This window comes from Crinia signifera, chromosome 11, assembly GCF_055691185.1.
Source record: "Crinia signifera chromosome 11, ASM5569118v1, whole genome shotgun sequence".
Classification (NCBI taxonomy): domain Eukaryota; kingdom Metazoa; phylum Chordata; class Amphibia; order Anura; family Myobatrachidae; genus Crinia; species Crinia signifera.
Genome location: NC_139227.1, coordinates 112,172,750 through 112,190,235, shown reverse-complemented (window position 1 = coordinate 112,190,235; position 17,486 = coordinate 112,172,750). Strand labels below are relative to the sequence as shown.

The 17,486-nt window shown below is 45.5% G+C and overlaps 1 protein-coding gene across 5 annotated transcripts in view; it reads left to right on the top strand.

Moving 5' to 3' along the window:
• Window positions 1–17,486, top strand: part of DCDC1 (doublecortin domain containing 1) — a 341,410-nt gene that overhangs the window by 312,671 nt on the left and 11,253 nt on the right. For 3 of the 5 annotated variants that reach the window (XR_014465436.1, XM_083164256.1, XM_083164253.1), the window contains 8 exons: window positions 131–316; window positions 1,278–1,392; window positions 1,699–1,869; window positions 2,253–2,438; window positions 5,905–6,108; window positions 7,125–7,314; window positions 7,689–7,859; window positions 12,710–12,808. Coding sequence is in view for 4 of the 5 variants with exons in the window: in XM_083164256.1 (XP_083020382.1) it covers window positions 131–316; window positions 1,278–1,392; window positions 1,699–1,869; window positions 2,253–2,438; window positions 5,905–6,108; window positions 7,125–7,314; window positions 7,689–7,859; window positions 12,710–12,808 (1,322 nt within the window). In the remaining variant the exon portion in view is untranslated. The remainder of the gene's footprint in view (window positions 1–130; window positions 317–1,277; window positions 1,393–1,698; window positions 1,870–2,252; window positions 2,439–5,904; window positions 6,109–7,124; window positions 7,315–7,688; window positions 7,860–12,709; window positions 12,809–17,486) is intronic. The other 2 variants (XM_083164254.1, XM_083164255.1) reach the window with 2 other exon arrangements.

The following is a 17,486-nucleotide window of genomic DNA, read 5'->3' as shown; positions in this document are numbered from 1 at the left end:
AGTTTTTGGAGTGGGGTCTCATACTGTATCTAATATAATTGGATATCATATAATGAGATTTGCCAGAATTCTATTGTGTCACCATTATTTTAGTGTCGTTTTCAGGTTCAACAACTTTGTCTTTTCACAGGAATCCTAAAAAATGGCAACAGATTAACCGGCAACAATTTGACTTTGTAGACGGACAACTCGTTAATTCTGCACTTCCCGATCTAGTGTTAGGAGTGTTGGATATGCGCACAGGAGCTGACGTTCTTCTGGTGCATCGTAACTGCGATGACCTCAGTCAGTGCTGGACGTACGTAGAAGACAGCAGGTAAGTGCAGCAAGCATACATTACAGGTACGGGTCAGGCTTTAGTGATGTAAAAGCTAACACCGGAGTTTAGTGAATTTGTCCGACCAATCCGTGCGTTTGTAAAGCCACCATAAGCACAGTGTCATTGGCCGATGAGAGCGTAAGTGTAGGATGTAATACAGCCATCCACTAGAGAGCGATATCCTTCCATGCACAAAGCTCGTTGTCTCTGAGTCGGTATTCAGTCAGTGCCAGAATCTTGCTGTAGACCAGTGGTTCCCAAACACGGTCCTCAAGGACCCCCATTTTCCAGGTCACCCGGCAGCTACACAGGTGCACTCATTATTAACTGACACATTTTAAAAGATCCACAGGTGGAGCTAATTATTTCATGTGCGACTCTGTGGGGAGACCTGGAGAACATAATGACAGCATCACATATAGACTGTATAAAGCTGAAAGGTGGGATTGGGGGAGATCCGCACATTTAAGTTGACATGGATTAGGTCCGCAGTCAATAAGTCACGGTCTCACCCTCCTTGTGGACTACGACCGGGAATGATCAAGTTTGGGGACTAACTTGCTTGTTTTGCAGTTTTTCAAAGATTTTTTTTTTTCAAGCGCACAAAGGGCCTGATTCAGGTCTGTACGCTAGGCTGTGTACACTCGCAGCCTAGCGAACAGGTTAGGACTGCCCGTATCCCTGCCTGCATCCCCTCGCTAGCATGCGAGGTGACATGTATGAGAACACATCCCCTCACACGTGGCCAAAGGGGAGAGAAATAATTCGATGTTCGCCAAAAACTGACTTTTATTTCAGGCGGAGATGGGCGAAAAGGGGGCGGGAGCTGAGGTCATGTGACATCAGCGGCTTGCCCTGAGCAGGCATCGGTCCACAGTGTCTGAATCGGCCGCACAGTGTTAAATATTAAGTGAATGAGCAATTCTATGGTTTTGTTATTTGTTTTGCACCATTCCAGGACCTTCCATTTGGCGTGTAACACAGATCTGGTCCTGGCCATCTCATTGCCTAAAGAATATGCCAGGCCAAAACAGACGGACATGACATTGACAGGATGTCCGGTTATTCTCCAGGTAAATCCTGCTCATCTGTGCTCGTTGCAGCTATATAAAGTTCTGATGGTGATATTCAATTGTTTTTGCCCCCCCCTCTCCCAAGGTGGTGATCTGAACGCACAGGTTGGACTTTTAGTGTCGCGCCCATGAGTTTCCTAGGGTTTAGCTGCTTCATGCTGCTAAACCTGACACTTAGAGGTGCAATTAGCACCAAAAAAAAGTATCGCTCCGAGATCTCCCGTCACTTAAGACAATGGAACAATTGAATAACGCCCTAATTGTTGCACCTTTTTCTTTTTTCATAATGTATGGTTTTCATTGCAGACATATGAGGGGCACATTAATGGAGCAGCCAATCAGAAATGGGGTTACCCGGACAGTAAGAAAGTCATCAGTGCATTTTACAGTGACGAGCTAGATGAGGAAATCACAGCAGCCAATCACAACGCAGTATGTACGTTCACGGTTACCAACGCGGAGGAGATAAGTCAACCGGTAAGTGATCATGAAAACACAGAAATCAGGGGGGGATTTATCAGAGCTTGGGGAGAGAAAAAATACCAACCAATCAACTCCTAGCATTTTACAAACACAGCCTGTAACAGGACAGAAGCTGATTGGTTAGTACTCCAGGTTTTGATACATCTCCCCCGCACATTTATCACTTGGTTGGAGTGTATACCAGCAAAATATAAACCTATAAAACGCTCAAGGGTATCACCATGGTTAGCCATGCTGCATCTCATGCCCCAGAGCGCTGTAGGTGGGGCCAGCCTGCACGGGGTACGGTACACTACACGCCATTACTACTGCGCAGTTGCGTGTTGTCAATGGTAATTACATGTTCTATTTCTGATGGATATTTTCATTATATCTAGGGCTATGTGTTACTGTCTCCATCGCACAACAAGGGACTGGTGACTTGTGTGTCTTGTGCGAGAACCCTAAGGCCAGGGAGAGAGCTGAGGAAAGTCACAGCTGGGACCCTGTTCTCCTGCGCCACGGGGCGGAAAGGGTCAAACCTAAGCCCCTTCGGACCATTCAAATGTCTTCATGTCAGAAAGGTAACACAACTGCACAGGGCACTTATAGTATTCAGTTGTGTAACAAATGGTGTCATTGTGCACAAGGCACTTATAGTATTCAGTTGTGTAACACATGGTGTCATTGTGCACAAGGCACTTATAGTATTCAGTTGTGTAACAAATAGTGTGATTGTGCACAGGGCACTTATAGTATTCAGTTGTGTAACAAATGGTGTTATTGTGCACAAGGCACTTATAGTATTCAGTTGTGTAACAAATGGTGTCATTGTGCACCAGGCACTTATAGTATTCAGTTGTGTAACAAATAGTGTGATTGTGCACAGGGCACTTATAGTATTCAGTTGTGTAACAAATGGTGTTATTGTGCACAAGGCACTTATAGTATTCAGTTGTGTAACAAATGGTGTCATTGTGCACAGGGCACTTATAGTATTCAGTTGTGTAACAAATGGTGTCATTGTGCACAAGGCACTTATAGTATTCAGTTGTGTAACACATGGTGTCATTGTGCACAAGGCACTTATAGTATTCAGTTGTGTAACAAATGGTGTCATTGTGCACAAGGCACTTATAGTATTCAGTTGTGTAACAAATGGTGTCATTGTGCACCAGGCATTTATAGTATTCAGTTGTGTAACAACTGACGTCATTGTGCACAAGGCACTTATAGTATTCAGTTGTGTAACAAATGGTGTCCTTGCGCACAGGGCACTTATAGTAATCAGTTGTGTAACTCATGGTGTCATTGTGCACAAGGCACTTATAGTATTCAGTTGTGTAACAAATGGTGTCATTGTGCACAAGGCACTTATAGTATACAGTTGTGTAACACATGGTGTCATTGTGCACAAGGCACTTATAGTATTCAGTTGTGTAACAAATGGTGTCATTGTGCACAAGGCACTTATAGTATACAGTTGTGTAACACATGGTGTCATTGTGCACCAGGCACTTATAGTATTCAGTTGTGTAAAAACTGACGTAATTGTGCACAATTCACTTATAGTATTCAGTTGTGTAACAAATGGTGTCATTGTGCACCAGGCATTTATAGTATTCAGTTGTGTAACAAATGGTGTCATTGTGCACAAGGCACTTATAGTATTCAGTTGTGTAACAACTGACGTCATTGTGCACAAGGCACTTATAGTATTCAGTTGTGTAACAAATGGTGTCATTGTGCACCAGGCACTTATAGTATTCAGTTGTGTAAAAACTGACGTAATTGTGCACAATTCACTTATAGTATTCAGTTGTGTAACAAATGGTGTCATTGTGCACCAGGCATTTATAGTATTCAGTTGTGTAACAACTGACGTCATTGTGCACAAGGCACTTATAGTATTCAGTTGTGTAACAAATGGTGTCATTGTGCACAAGGCACTTATAGTATTCAGTTGTGTAACAAATGGTGTCATTGTGCACAAGGCACTTATAGTATTCAGTTGTGTAACACATGGGGCGAAATGTAATAGGGTGTGATTTTGGGTCAAAAACAGCCGAAATCGCACATTTTCCGAAAATCGCACATTTAATAGGTTGAAAATCGCGGTAAAAAATCGCACTTTTTACCGCGAAATCGCACTTTTAGAAGTGCGATTTTTAGTCACATTTCAATTCGCATCCAGATGTTTTCCCATTATAAAGTATACAACTCGCAAATGTAATAGGGTGTGATTTTTGGTAAATGTTACCAAAAATCGCAAAAAAAATAGACCAGGTTCTGGACGGGTGAAGGGTGAAGCCTGGGGGGGGGGGGACCCCTTTATTGGGGGGGTCCCCACTCCTCCAGGTACCCCGTCCAAGGCTGACCAGCCACGGTGCTCATGTTTTGGCCGGGGGACCTTGTATAAAAAGTGTCCCCCGGCTGTGGCATGACACCGCGGGCTGTTGGAGCCCGGTGCTGGTTTCAAAATACGGGGGACCCCCAGATTTTTTGTCCCCCGTATTTTTGGAACCAGGACCGGTCCAAGAGTCCGGGGCTGGTTTCAGAAATACGGGGGACCCCTATGCTTTTTGTCCCCCCGTATTTTTGGAACCAGGTCCGGCTCAATGAGCCCGGGGCTGGTTATGCTTAGGAGGGGGGACCCCACGCCGTTTTTTTTAAAACTTTTTTTTTTTTGCACAAAATCGCATTTATGAAAATGCGCACATTTTCATGACTGAAAATGCGCACATTTTCATGACTAAAAATCGCCCGAAATCGCGGCAAATCGCATTTTTTGCCGCTAATTCGCATCTCATTACATATGCGAATTTGCGGCAAAAAACGCGATTTTTAAAGGTGCGATTTCTGGCGAGTTTGGAACTCGTCCAAAAATCACACCCTATTACATTTCGCCCCTGGTGTCATTGTGCACAGGGCACTTATAGTATTCAGTTGTGTAACAAATGGTGTCATTGTGCACAAGGCACTTATAGTATTCAGTTGTGTAACACATGGTGTCATTGTGCACAAACTATTAGCAAGATCTGCAAAATGAAATCACTAATATATTCTAGTGCTAATAATAAATTGCAAAATGCTATTTCCATGCTTACTATTTATGCATACATGCTGACTTTTTTAAACTCCTCAAGGGGGGCGGGAAGAGGCTTCATTTTGGGGGTGGGGCGAGGCTGACGTCACCAAGCCCCGCCCACATGACACAGCCGCATCAATTTGTGGGTCCGTTGATGGGGGAGGGGCTAAAATGACGCAATTTGCGTCATTTAGCCCCGCCCCCTCCTCATGGACCCATGAAATTCGTAGTTTTATACCGCGGGGAAGGGGGGAGCAGGGGCTGTGGGGAAAATGCCGGAGACTTGCCCACCTTCCCGGGGGGCTGGGAGGGGGACCCGATTTGCGGGACCCTCCCGGCCCTATACCCCTATTATACCTCTATCGTATCCACTTTTGTCCTTCTGCTGTAGTGTTCATTTGATGGAAATGTTGTTTCTTGGTGTGGTATTAAAGATTGTAAAGCACATGAAGAAAAAAGTCCCGATGTCACCATTGGGGTCATTCCGATCTTCTCACATTACTGTGAGTTTTGCCTCATCCCGATGTTTTGGGGACTTTGCCCATGATCTATTGTGCGCATGTGCAGCTCCGCCTCCCCTAACGGCTTCAGCCACTTACAAAGTAGCCGAGCAATTCATAATGATCGGGACAGACTGAAGGCAGATGGCGGCGGGGGTCACCCATGGGAATGGCCAGCATTTTAAGGGCATTCCCATGGCTATGCGGGTGAGCCGATGCCTGCTGGGGCGGGCAAATGACGTCACAGGACGTCAGATGCCCACCACGTCTCCGGGCAGGCACATGTAGTTCAGACTGCCTTTTAATGCACAGCTAGGAGAAGTCATTCGATGGTCGGCGACTATGATTTCTCCTGCTGTGGAGACAAGTGAGGACGTGCGTCGTCGTTACCATGACCATTGAATGATTTGACCATGACACTGGTTTTGTCACTGTATTCTTATCCTTCCCGATCCCGCACAGACCGACCTGTCCAGGTCTGAAGCACAAAACACCTTCAATTACTTAAAAGGAGTTCTGTCTTCCATGAGGTCCCAACTCCTTGGCCGCCCCATTGCGCAAGATGTGTCTGTGGCAGGAATTCAACGGGCCGTCAAAATAAAGGCCTACAAAAATGGCTGCAGCTTTAGGAATGGGAGAGTCATCATCGGCACATCGATGCCAGAGGTGAGTGCCATGGGGCAGAAGAACATGTTTGTGTCTTCCCACCAGTGCCCTTCTTACTGAATAGAGCTCACAGACAGTGGCTCAGGAACTTCTTGGCCCCACAGGCCCTAAGGGGACAGTACTGTTGGCTCACTGGGGGGGGGGGGGGGGGGGGGCGGAGTCACCAGGATAGGAGCAATAGTTATACTTAACAACTGAAATGAACGTGTCCACCCCAAAGTCCATTACTAGCCCCAAACTTCTCAGACGGGGCTGGTATCTGAAAGTCAGGGGAAAAGAACTGTAACCCCAATAGCCAGCATTGGGCTAACCCATCCGGGGGGTTATGGTATAAATCATTGACTGACTCATGATAGACAGTCATATGGTCGACCATTAATGTTCGACTCACATGGTCGAAAGGGTCAAAAGGTCGACAGGTAAATATGACTGTCTATCATGAGTCAGTGTATGATCAGTCCTGATACCGTCTGGGGAGGGGGTAATGCTGTAGCAGGGAGACACCCGTGTGTGGTCCCCCAACCATAACGGAAGCCAGCTCCAAACTGGTCAGCTCGGGTCCCAAATTCTGCAGAAAGTTGTGACTCCAACAAGGGAAATAAATATTTAATGACATTGCTCTTTACAGGCGGCTTATACATCCCAATAAGCCTGTGCTGGGATGATGCACATGTCAGTCAGCCGATAATCGCTCAGCTCCGTAAATCTCACACACACACTCACACACACACACACACACACTCACACACACACACACACACACACACTCACAATACCTGACGGGATAGGAATTGCTGTTAGTTGGGGAGGTCCTGAACTTTTTGAGCCAAGGAGGTAACACAATTTGGCCCAATTCATTGTACAACTCTGTACAGAACCCACGGATTCGAGGCCTGTACAAGAGACACATTAGATAAATGGAATGTTCTTATACAACACATGTTTCTCAGTATAATGAACCCAACATACTAAATGTATGTCCGCCTTACATCCCCATGCTGTCTCTCTACATCCAGCTGCTGTCCATGTGTACGCAAGAACTGGACCTCCCCCGGCCGGCCTGCAGACTCTATACAGCTGATGGGACAGTGATCCTGGAATCGTCCAGCTTGATCGCTTGGGCCGTCAGGGATTATTTTAAGCAGCAGAAGGAGCAGGTCAGGAAAGAGGGAAATGATGCAGCAATCATCACCGGAGTTCAGAAAGGTGAGGCTATCCGGGACTGCCGGTCCTTCCCACTACACCTACACACTTACACAGTGGCGTAGGTTCATCTCAGTACCCCGGGGGCAAGATAAGTATTGGTGCCCCCCAAATAGCTCAATGAGTAGGGTGTCTGTCTCCAGCATGGTCATGGGATCTAATACAGGGTGTGACACTTGCAAAAATGATGTTAGAAGGGGGAGTCAGCCACATTATCAACTGCTTTCAATTAACTGATTCAAACAAGAAGGTGCCCCCTTGGAAGCAGGAGCCCAGTGGCCGATGACTCCATTGCCTCCCAGAGTTCTGCCTCTGTACTTACATTTGCACATCATGAATTGGCACATGGAACATGATTTTCTCTATCTAATCTATAGATGTGCAGCCAACACCTGTAACACCTGTAACACCTGTAACACCTGTAACACCTGTAACAACGCCGTCTCATCCCGAAGACCTCGCTGTGGATGAATACTTGCTCTGCTACATCCTGCGTCATCCTGTGGAAGTCTGGGTGTCCTGTGGGGAACCGTTCCTGCTGCTGAAAGGTTCAATCCATATTTCCTCTATATATTGTAGGATTAACTTGATATATAAAGTTGTCTGTATTTAACCCTTTGAAGTCCAACGTCTATTCAGGATCATCAGCCCCAGCGCTCGTAGCAGATCCAGCGGTGAGCCACTTTACAATAAGAACATTAACATCGTTCAACATTCAATGTACAATTAATTTAAACATTTAAACCATAACTGAGACACTTACATTATTTGGACAGTGTTAAGCAGAGAGGGCATAGGTAACCACACCTATGAGATTGTAAGGGGGTTCACCAGAATCGCCCGAAGCCCATAAGGCACCTCCCTGCTGAAAACAACAGACATCTCCACCAATTCACCCAGACTCTATTCCTGGGACAAATCACCAGGAGAGACCGTAGGTTCTATCACAGAGCCTACGGTAGCTAAAGAAGTCTAGTACAGACTATCTGAAATACCCGTTTGGGAACACTCTTCTGGTGACACTTGCCACAGGAATCCCCGCTTGGGGGACCCCTCATAGGTGTAATTAAAACACCAATTAAATACCCACAGAGGTACCCTAAACCCCCCCCTTACCCTTAGGGTAAGCACCACTCCACCACCCCTATATCAGAGTCTGGTATAAGCACATAACAAGGTTACCACGCTTTTAGCTGCTTGCATAGGAATATATTCCTGATATATTGACCTTTGAATAAATCTGACATTGTTTTATACATCTATTTTCTAATCTCTTTTCTTTGCTCATATACACACTTGCAGAGCACCAATACAAACAGGATAGCGCTGTCTCACCCCAAACTATCCTCATATCTAATTAAAAGGGACTGGGATACCCTTTATGAGACTAGCAGCACCTGGACCTAGCCTAGAGCACATACAAGCTGAGCGCAGTTGTGTTAAATCTATCTTCTATTTAAACCAGACTGTTTGAATTGCAAAAAAAATGGGGACTGCAAAAGGTTAATTGTAATTATTTATTATATTGTTTATAATGCAATCCGTGTTCTCATTTATAGTAATAGCAAACATCCCAACTGACTATGTTTTTTGTGGGACAGTCTAGTTACCGCCCATTTTTCCACCAGTGGGGAGGGGAAGTTGGAAGGCTCCCTGTCACTGGCTGCTCTTCTTATCAGAACAACAGTGGGCATGCCACCACAATGACAATTATTGAAGTCGTGGCTCCCAATCTCGACATTCCCACAAGGCCATGCCCCTTTTTCAGGCATATGCAGGAGTCCCTACTTGGCCCGGTGCAATGCAGGGTATAGGATAACTGTGAGACGGGTTCCCCACCAGCGTAATAGTTAGGTATGATTTGCCTGTACAGTGTTGTAGCCCCGGAACGTACAGTGCAGGTACATAGTCATTTTGGTAATAATTCTTTGTTTGAAATTAAATGTGACTCTTCCATGGGCTTCCATCCTGGACCACATTCAATCTGTCTGTAGTAGTTAGACAGAGTTTAAATTTTGTAATTTGCAGTTAAATTAATACTTAAATGTTTCCTGTTCAAGCTAAACTCACTACATTGTGCAGTATTCTCTTATTTTTTTACTTTCAGTAGGAAAACTTACAATAGTATAAAAGGTATAAACCAGCTCAAACATGTTTATAAATCCAAAGAATAAGTAAATAGATGAATATATATATATATATATATATATATATATATATATATATATATATATATATATATATACAGTCCAGGGGAGCCCGGCACTCTCTATATTGCAACAACTTGGTCTGGTGCCCATCCGAAGAAAAATACATACATATCAGGAAGGATGTCACTCAGAAAAAAAACGCTCACAAACGATCAGTTCAAGATCAACGTTTCAGGGTGTCACCCCTTTTATCAAGACCTATTAGAACACCAGCAAACATACAGTATATATAGACAAGACAGACTTACAGTTAATGCGCCCCACACCTGCCGCGCTGCTCGTTCGGGGTCCGGTGACGTCACTGGTGTGTGACCACAGTGTTTCCCGGCGCCTCCCGATAGACGCGGCTTCACCCAAGTGTCATATCACCATAGCAACCGACGATGCATACACAGACACAGTACGTACTTGGCTGTAAAGCTGGGGGTTGCTCACTAAGGCACACTGACGGCCGGAGGTACCCGCTTGAGTTCAGCTGTATATGCGTGCGGTGACAGGACACTGTGAAAAAAAGAATAGTTAATACCAAAATATACCAAAAATATACACAGAAAAATAAAGTACGAGTTGGAAACGGGAGAAATGAGAACAACAGCAGGGGAAACAGATAAAGCAGTCCATATGGCATAATGTACTGAATAACCATAATATAGAACCACATTGCAATATCAGAAAAAAACATGTTATGTATCTCAGTGTAACAGAGTACACAGTGTTGACACTATGACCTCTGCGGGTATAGGGAAAACATTAAAGAAAGAGTGTACAAGTATAAACCTGCATGTTATAAGAAAGCATTGAAAGTGAACAGTTCATTGAGTCCCTTAGGGTGAACTGTCTGCAGAGTATGGATCCAAAAAGTCTCTCTCTGCAACAGAATTCTACCCCTGTCCCCACCCCTGCGATTAGCCGGTACATGATCTATCATTTTCATTTTTATGTTAGTCATGCTATGATGGGCATCCCTCCAGTGGCGTGCTACAGGTTGATCTGCTGATTTTCCTTCCAGGGCAGCTTTAATGTGGCTTCTGTGTAAAGCGATGCGTTCTTTGATTTGGCGTGTTGTCTTGCCAATATATAGCAAGCCACACGGGCATCGGATCTGGTATACCACGTATCGGCTAGTGCAAGATAATGGAAATTTGATGGTAAATTGTTTGCCCGAATGTGGGTGGCTGAACTTGTCTCCAACCTCCATAAGGCTACAGGTGGTACAGCCCGTGCATCTGTAATTACCAGGTTTTCTTGTCAGGAAATGACTGGGTCTCACTATGCCCATGTCGGTGACATCATTGTGCACGACGAAGTCCTTAATATTCTTACTTCTGCGAAAGGATGGCAAAATCCTGGTGTCCTTCAAAGATGGGAGCGTAGGGTCACTGGATACTATGGGCCATACTGATTTAGCCTGTTGCATGAGCGTTTTGCTCGCAGTTGTGTACTCCTGTGTCCATACGATGCAGTCTGTTTTGTCACTGCGAGTTTTACCAGCTAGTGCCTCCTCTCTGGTTATTGCAAGAGCTTTATTTTTGGCTTGTAACAGGGATTGATAGTTGTACCCCCTTTGCACAAATTTGCGTAGCATCAGTTCAATCTGAGATTTGGCATCCTCTGGTTCGCTGCAGATGCGTATCACTCTCAAAAATTGTGAGAAGGGCAAAGATTTTTTAAGCGATTCAGGATGATGGCTGTTGCCTTGTAGGCAGGTATTCCTGTCTGTAGGTTTGAAAAACATGGTGCTAGAGAGAAGTCCCGTGGTAGATTGGGTTATTTTAACATCCAGGTAATGTACGGTATCAAAACTGCACTCATGCGTCAATTTGATCGGACAGTCTAAAGAGTTGATGTTAGAAATCATCAATTCAAAGCTTTCCTTCGTTCCCATCCACAGTAAGAAAATATCGTCGATGTAACGTGTGTAGCCCCCTATCTTGCTGGCTATTGCGGGGTCTGTGGCCAGCAAGATAGGAAGCTACACACGTTACAGCTGCGAAGACGAGGGAGTGACCTCGCGGGAAAGCTGCAAGACCTCGCTGGCCCCCTTTTGCTAGGCCACGCCCTCAAAATTTCCAGCGCAACTTCGGAGCGCATGTGAGCGTCCCTCCTGCATGAGAGGTGGGGGTGTATATATGGGGAATGCTGTGATTATTAGACACTGGGCAGTCACTGTGTCAATAAGGAGAACCTGACTGAAAATGGTCCCAAAATAATTAAGGTTTGAGTGAGACTGTATATATTAAAAACTATTTATTACCACAGGCATGGTGTCAGGATATTGCAATTCCGGGCGAAGGGTGTGAGTTACCTGGCATGAAAAGTGATGCCACCCTGTCTAGCAGGAATCACATGAATGAAGGAATGCCAGAGTTACATGAATGTGAATGTGCTCACTTTTGTACAAGATCCTGCTGATTTTAGATGAGTGAAGTGTGGGCCACGCTGGACCCAGGTGCCGCCCCCCCCCCCCCCGCTTCTGTTATAGATACAGCAGGGTTGCCGACTTTTAAATGCTCCTATCCGGGAGAAGCCCGGAGAGGAGACTTTCCTTACCCGATCAGGGGGCAGGGCTTGACTGTGACGTCATTAAGCCCCGCCCCCATTCCGGGAAATAGGAGAAATGACTGATATCCATGGAGGGGGTGGGGCTAAAATGACACGATTCTGCCATTTTAGCTCCGCCCCCTCCTCTGAGGGCATTTACATGCCGCGATTCGGGGGGCTCAGGGGGGTCCCCCAGATTCCGGGAGGGTTGCCCACCCTTCCGGGGGCCAGGAGGGGGACCCGATTTTCGGGAGACTCCCGGGAATTCCGGGAGGGTCGGCAACCCTGACCATGTTCTGATGTCAGCACTTCTTTGTATTACTAGGTATAAGTCATATAAGACTATTGGTGGTTACTTCAGAGATCTGTAAATAATTTAACCTTTGACTTTGTTAGTTCTAATATTCTGCAGTACTTGTATGTAGATAATCATTTGCAGTGTCCGTTAATGTTGTGCCTAGAGTTGCCCTCCCCCGTAAATTCGCCCCTATTTGTGTGTGTACCAGATTGCTGTGTATTACATGCTAAACCGGCGGGTGCTGCCACAGAAAAGGTCAAGGCAAGTCAATAGGAAATGAATGTAATATACATAAGAAGCTCTCACAATGTCAATCACTCAGGCTGTTTGCTCTGTGCCCTTGTTCTAGCTGCGGAGAGGTCAGAGAAGCAGAAGATGCGCTGGCTACAGAAGAGGAATATTCTGTCCGGTCACAGTCTGATGAAACACAAAATCAGACAATTACAAGGTAACCTTTAGGACATGTTTATATAGTGATCGTGGGCCTCATTCCTTAAAGGGCAGAGGTGTGTATATATATATATATATATATATATATATATATATATATATATATATATATATATATATATATATATATATAGCAACGGTTTTCAAATAAATGAAGACTGGAGGCGGCACTCTCAGTGAAAAAGACAAACTTGTATTCAAATCATGGTGATGGTAAAAATCACAGTGAGAACAATGTCAGCATTTATGTGTCGACAGTTTCGAGGCTTGCGCCTCTTCCTCAGGACTGCTGACTGTGCAACATAGCTTAACAGCAAACAGTGAAGTGCAGAAAACAACAGACATGTGAAACATCTTGGTTTAAATAAGTAAGCACACTTACGTGATCCCTGGTGCTCGCTGTGCAGCGGGGCTGACTTCCGGCAGCGTCGTCACGTGACAACCGACGTCAGTCCGTTGTCCCGGTAACCCGCCGGCGTCTGCTCCAGCTGGCGTACGGGAAGTGAATAGGGTCATTTTCAGAGTGCGTTTCCCTGTAATGAATACGAGGGCGCACATTTAAAGAAGTTAAAAATCTAAAGTACATAATATTAAAGTGACAAGGTGCTTATATATAGAAAAACTTTAAAATTAGGAACGGGCTGTATAAAAACAATGATTATGTCATATATCAGATCACGTTAGTGTGCTTAATATGAAATTCTAAGTAACAGCCTGCAATACATATAGCAATTTTACTTAATCAATTAGCTGTTACTATTTAAATCACAAGACATTATAAATCAGTGTAGAGGACTTTTAGGTATCGACATCTTATTTCTGCTCACAGTAATTATTATTAATATCAGGTAGTGTGCATACATTGCACCATCTCATGAAACGATGTCTACATAGGGGACCATAGTGTATTTTATGGTAGGAGGAGTATCCTTGTACAAGCAGGCGGCCACAGGTCGACGTGTCGACATCTGTGTCGCCTTTACAACGATATTATTATTAAACTCCAAATTAGTTATCACATTAGTAGAGCTTCTGATTTCAGGGAGATATCAACAGAGGCATATTTATAAAAAAGATATTTAAAGAGGTCTTTTCATTTAAGCCATGTGGAGACACTGAATTCAACACATGGATCCAGTAGGTCTCTCGCTGGAGAAGTTTTTTAATCCTGTCACCGCCACGAACAGGAGGAGGGACATGTTCGATGATCTGGTGCCTAAACTCGGCCAAGGAATGTTGGTGTGCCTTAAAGTGGCGGGCCACAGGCTGGTCAATGTCCTTGCCAGCAAGGCAAGTCTTAATGGCCGACCGGTGGGCCGTGGCACGCTCCCGGAAGGGTCGACTCGTTTGGCCAACATAAATGCAAGCACAAGGGCACTTGATAACATACACTACAAAGGCTGTAGTGCATGTTATAACCTGTTTAATTTTATAGCGTTGACCGGTTTTAGGATGTATAAAGAATGGACCCGTATCCATGTGTCGACATGCAGTACATGTCGGGCATTTATAACACCCTGGGGCCTTAACTTGAGTATTGGTGGGGGTGGTTGGCATTAGGTTCGTCTTTACCACAAAATCTCGTATATTACGTCCCCTCTTAAAGCTGGGCATTAAGGTAGTTTGGGAGAAGCATGGGAGGTCCCGGTCGCTAGTGACCAGTGGCCATGTGGCCTTTAGAACTCGCGGCAATGCCGCGCTGGTGGTGGTAAAAGAGGTCACGAAGGGAATTCTCTTATTGGTATCTTTTTTAGTGTTGCTGACTAAGAGTTGTGTTCTAGGGGTATTAAGTACCTCCTGTTTTTGTTTTTTAAGCAACCTATAGTCATATCCTCGTGCCAAAAATTTGTTGATTACAATATTGAGAGCTTCATCTAATTCATCATGGTCACTGGTAATCCGCGCAATGCGCAACATCTGTGACCGAGGGAGACCCCTCTTCAGGCTAGGCGCACGATGGCTGCCATGGTGAAGCAGGGTATTTCGGTCAGTGGTTTTGGTGTAAACCGTGGTTTGAATGTTGCCCTCTTTAAGGTGGATCAGCACATCCAAGTAGTTGATCTCTGAGGGATGGCATTGCATGGTCAATTTAATAGGGTTTTCAAGTGCATTGATGTTATTGACAAGGGTTGAAAGAGCCTCCATGCTGTCATATATATATATATATATATATATACCAGCCTCATGGTTTGTGAATTGCGTATGGATTTGCCAATGACGAGCAGTCTGCGATAGTTTCGCAATTCACGTTCAGATTTGCACAGGGCCTTTTCTCATTCAGTCTTTGCAGATTAACCCCCTTCGCTGGCACTCCTGAGAATTTTCCAGGCTATGCGCCAGTGCCCAGTCTGGTAAACCCAGAAAATCCTCGGGATTGCCACTGCCAGTGCTCCGTCTTGCTGGGCAGAGCCGCTGAGCTGAGTGCTAAGATCAGCTTCAGCCGCTGCCCGGCTCCTGCTGCTTAGCCCTGCCTCCTTCCCCCGTCTGTGTGCTGTGTGACCTTGCTAACGCCATGTTGCACACAGCCGGGTTGCCGGGGGCAGGGCCCGGTAGGGCCGGGCAGCGGCTGATCTAGTGCGTGCCGCTGCCCGGCCCCTGGAAACACAGTAGTTTTTTTTCTTATAGAGCGCTCCTCAAACAACTTGCCCAGTGGGGAGCGCTCCCTAAAAATAACCCGCCACTGAAGGGGTTAATGACTCATACTGACAATTTCTTTGTCCTGAAATTTGCGGCATATTCATTTATTGGGGGTAATTCAGACCTGATTGCATGGCAGCAAATTCGCAGGGGGCTGATTATCGTTAGACTGCGCATATGTACGGTTTGCAGCACACATGCATGTGGCCGCGCTGTGATGGAATCCTGCTACTTTTTCTATTCGTAAGCGGTTTTCAGGGTGATTGACAGGAAGTAGGCGTCTGCGGGTGGAAACCTTCCATTTAGTGGGCAAAGAAAAAGACAGGGGTTCCTGGGAAAACGCTGACAGTGTCCATGAAAACTCAGGGGTGTCTGAGCATTTTAGGTGAGGGTGTATGACGTCAGCCCCAGCCCAGATATGACTCTTTACCATTGAATGGATTAGTACGTTTCTGGTTACTCTGAGCCTGTGATGACTGGTGCGATAGTCATTTGATGGTCAGCATGTTACGATGGGGTTCGGACATATTTGCTTGAATGCGAATAGATGCGTAGCCGGTACTCATCCATTTGCACACTAAACTCATTCATTTGCAAGGCAGAAATTCCCTCTAGCGGGGCGACGTCTGAACTGAACGCTGGCCGTACGAATGTGCAGACTTGGGCGTTAGGTCTGGTTTACCCCCACAGTTACCTCTGTGCGGGAGGGGGGCTGCACTTAGCAGAGAACAGTGGCGGATGTTACCTGCAGCCCATAGGTAAAAACCGCCACTGCCCATAGTGTATAAAGTCGTTCAGATGAGTATTTTTGCTGCAGAGGGACTAGTATGACGTCACCAATTCAGCATATTGATGTGTGGTGCCAGGGGTGGTGCGGGCCACCCGTATCGGGCCTCTGTCTTTTGCCTTGTTACCAGTATTGTGCATATTTTGTTCTGACGTTTTCTTATAAATTACTATTATTATTAGGTTTATTATTATTGTTATAATTGTTAACGCCACCCCACGATCAACGTGAACCCGAAGCGTGGCGAGCGCAGTGAGCCCGCGAGCGGCGGCGGTACGCGTCCTACGACCTTTTCATACCCCCACTATCCACGTCGGCGTGGAGTTGAGAATAGAATAGTGTGGCGAGCGCAGCGAGCCATCGAGCCCGAAGCGTGGGGAGCGCAGCGAGCCCTGCGAGGGGACGCGGATACCTGTGAAGCCCGCGAAGGGACACGTTTACCTGTGAAGGTATCCGCGTCCCCTCGCTGCGCTCGCCACACTATTCTATTCTCAACTCCACGCCGAGGTGGATAGTGGGGGTACGAAAAGGTCGTAGGACGCGTACCGCCACCCCTCGCAGGCTCACTGCGCTCGCCACGCTTCGCGTTGATGTTGATCGTGGGGTGGGGTTAACAATTGTGGGGGCCATTTCACACTTCAGGGTGCCTATTTGGCCTCTGTGGGCCATTTAACATTGATTCCTATGGAAAAATCGGGTCAATTGAGGCATTGAACATGAAAATCGGGTCAATTGAGACATTTAACATTGTTCCCTATGGGAAATCGCGGTCATCGCGTCGCACCCGATTTTTAGTGCATTCAATGCCCGTGATGCCCGCGATTTTTTTACCTGCGATGCCCACGATCAAAATCGTGGGCGCCGTACTAGGTAAAGAGTACCACTTATTGTTATGTATGAGGCAGAGATGTCGGTGTGAAGATAATAAAATAAAAAGCACCTGTGTTATTTTCCGTGCATGGCCACAGTGTGGCGCTGTTACATTATATATACTAGTCTTATAAAACACAGGATGATCTAACAATCATCAGCAGTGTCTCACAATTGGCCCTTTATTCAGTCAAAATATTTATTTTTATTTATTAAAGTTTATAATCAACTTTCAAACAAATTTAATTCAAATCACAAATAATATTTATCAGATTATTGTTTATTAGGTTCAGTTACTTGAATACAAGTGAAGTGTATCCATATATGTAATTTATAAAGTCATTGTATATACTGTATTGTACAAAGACACACAACCATATAT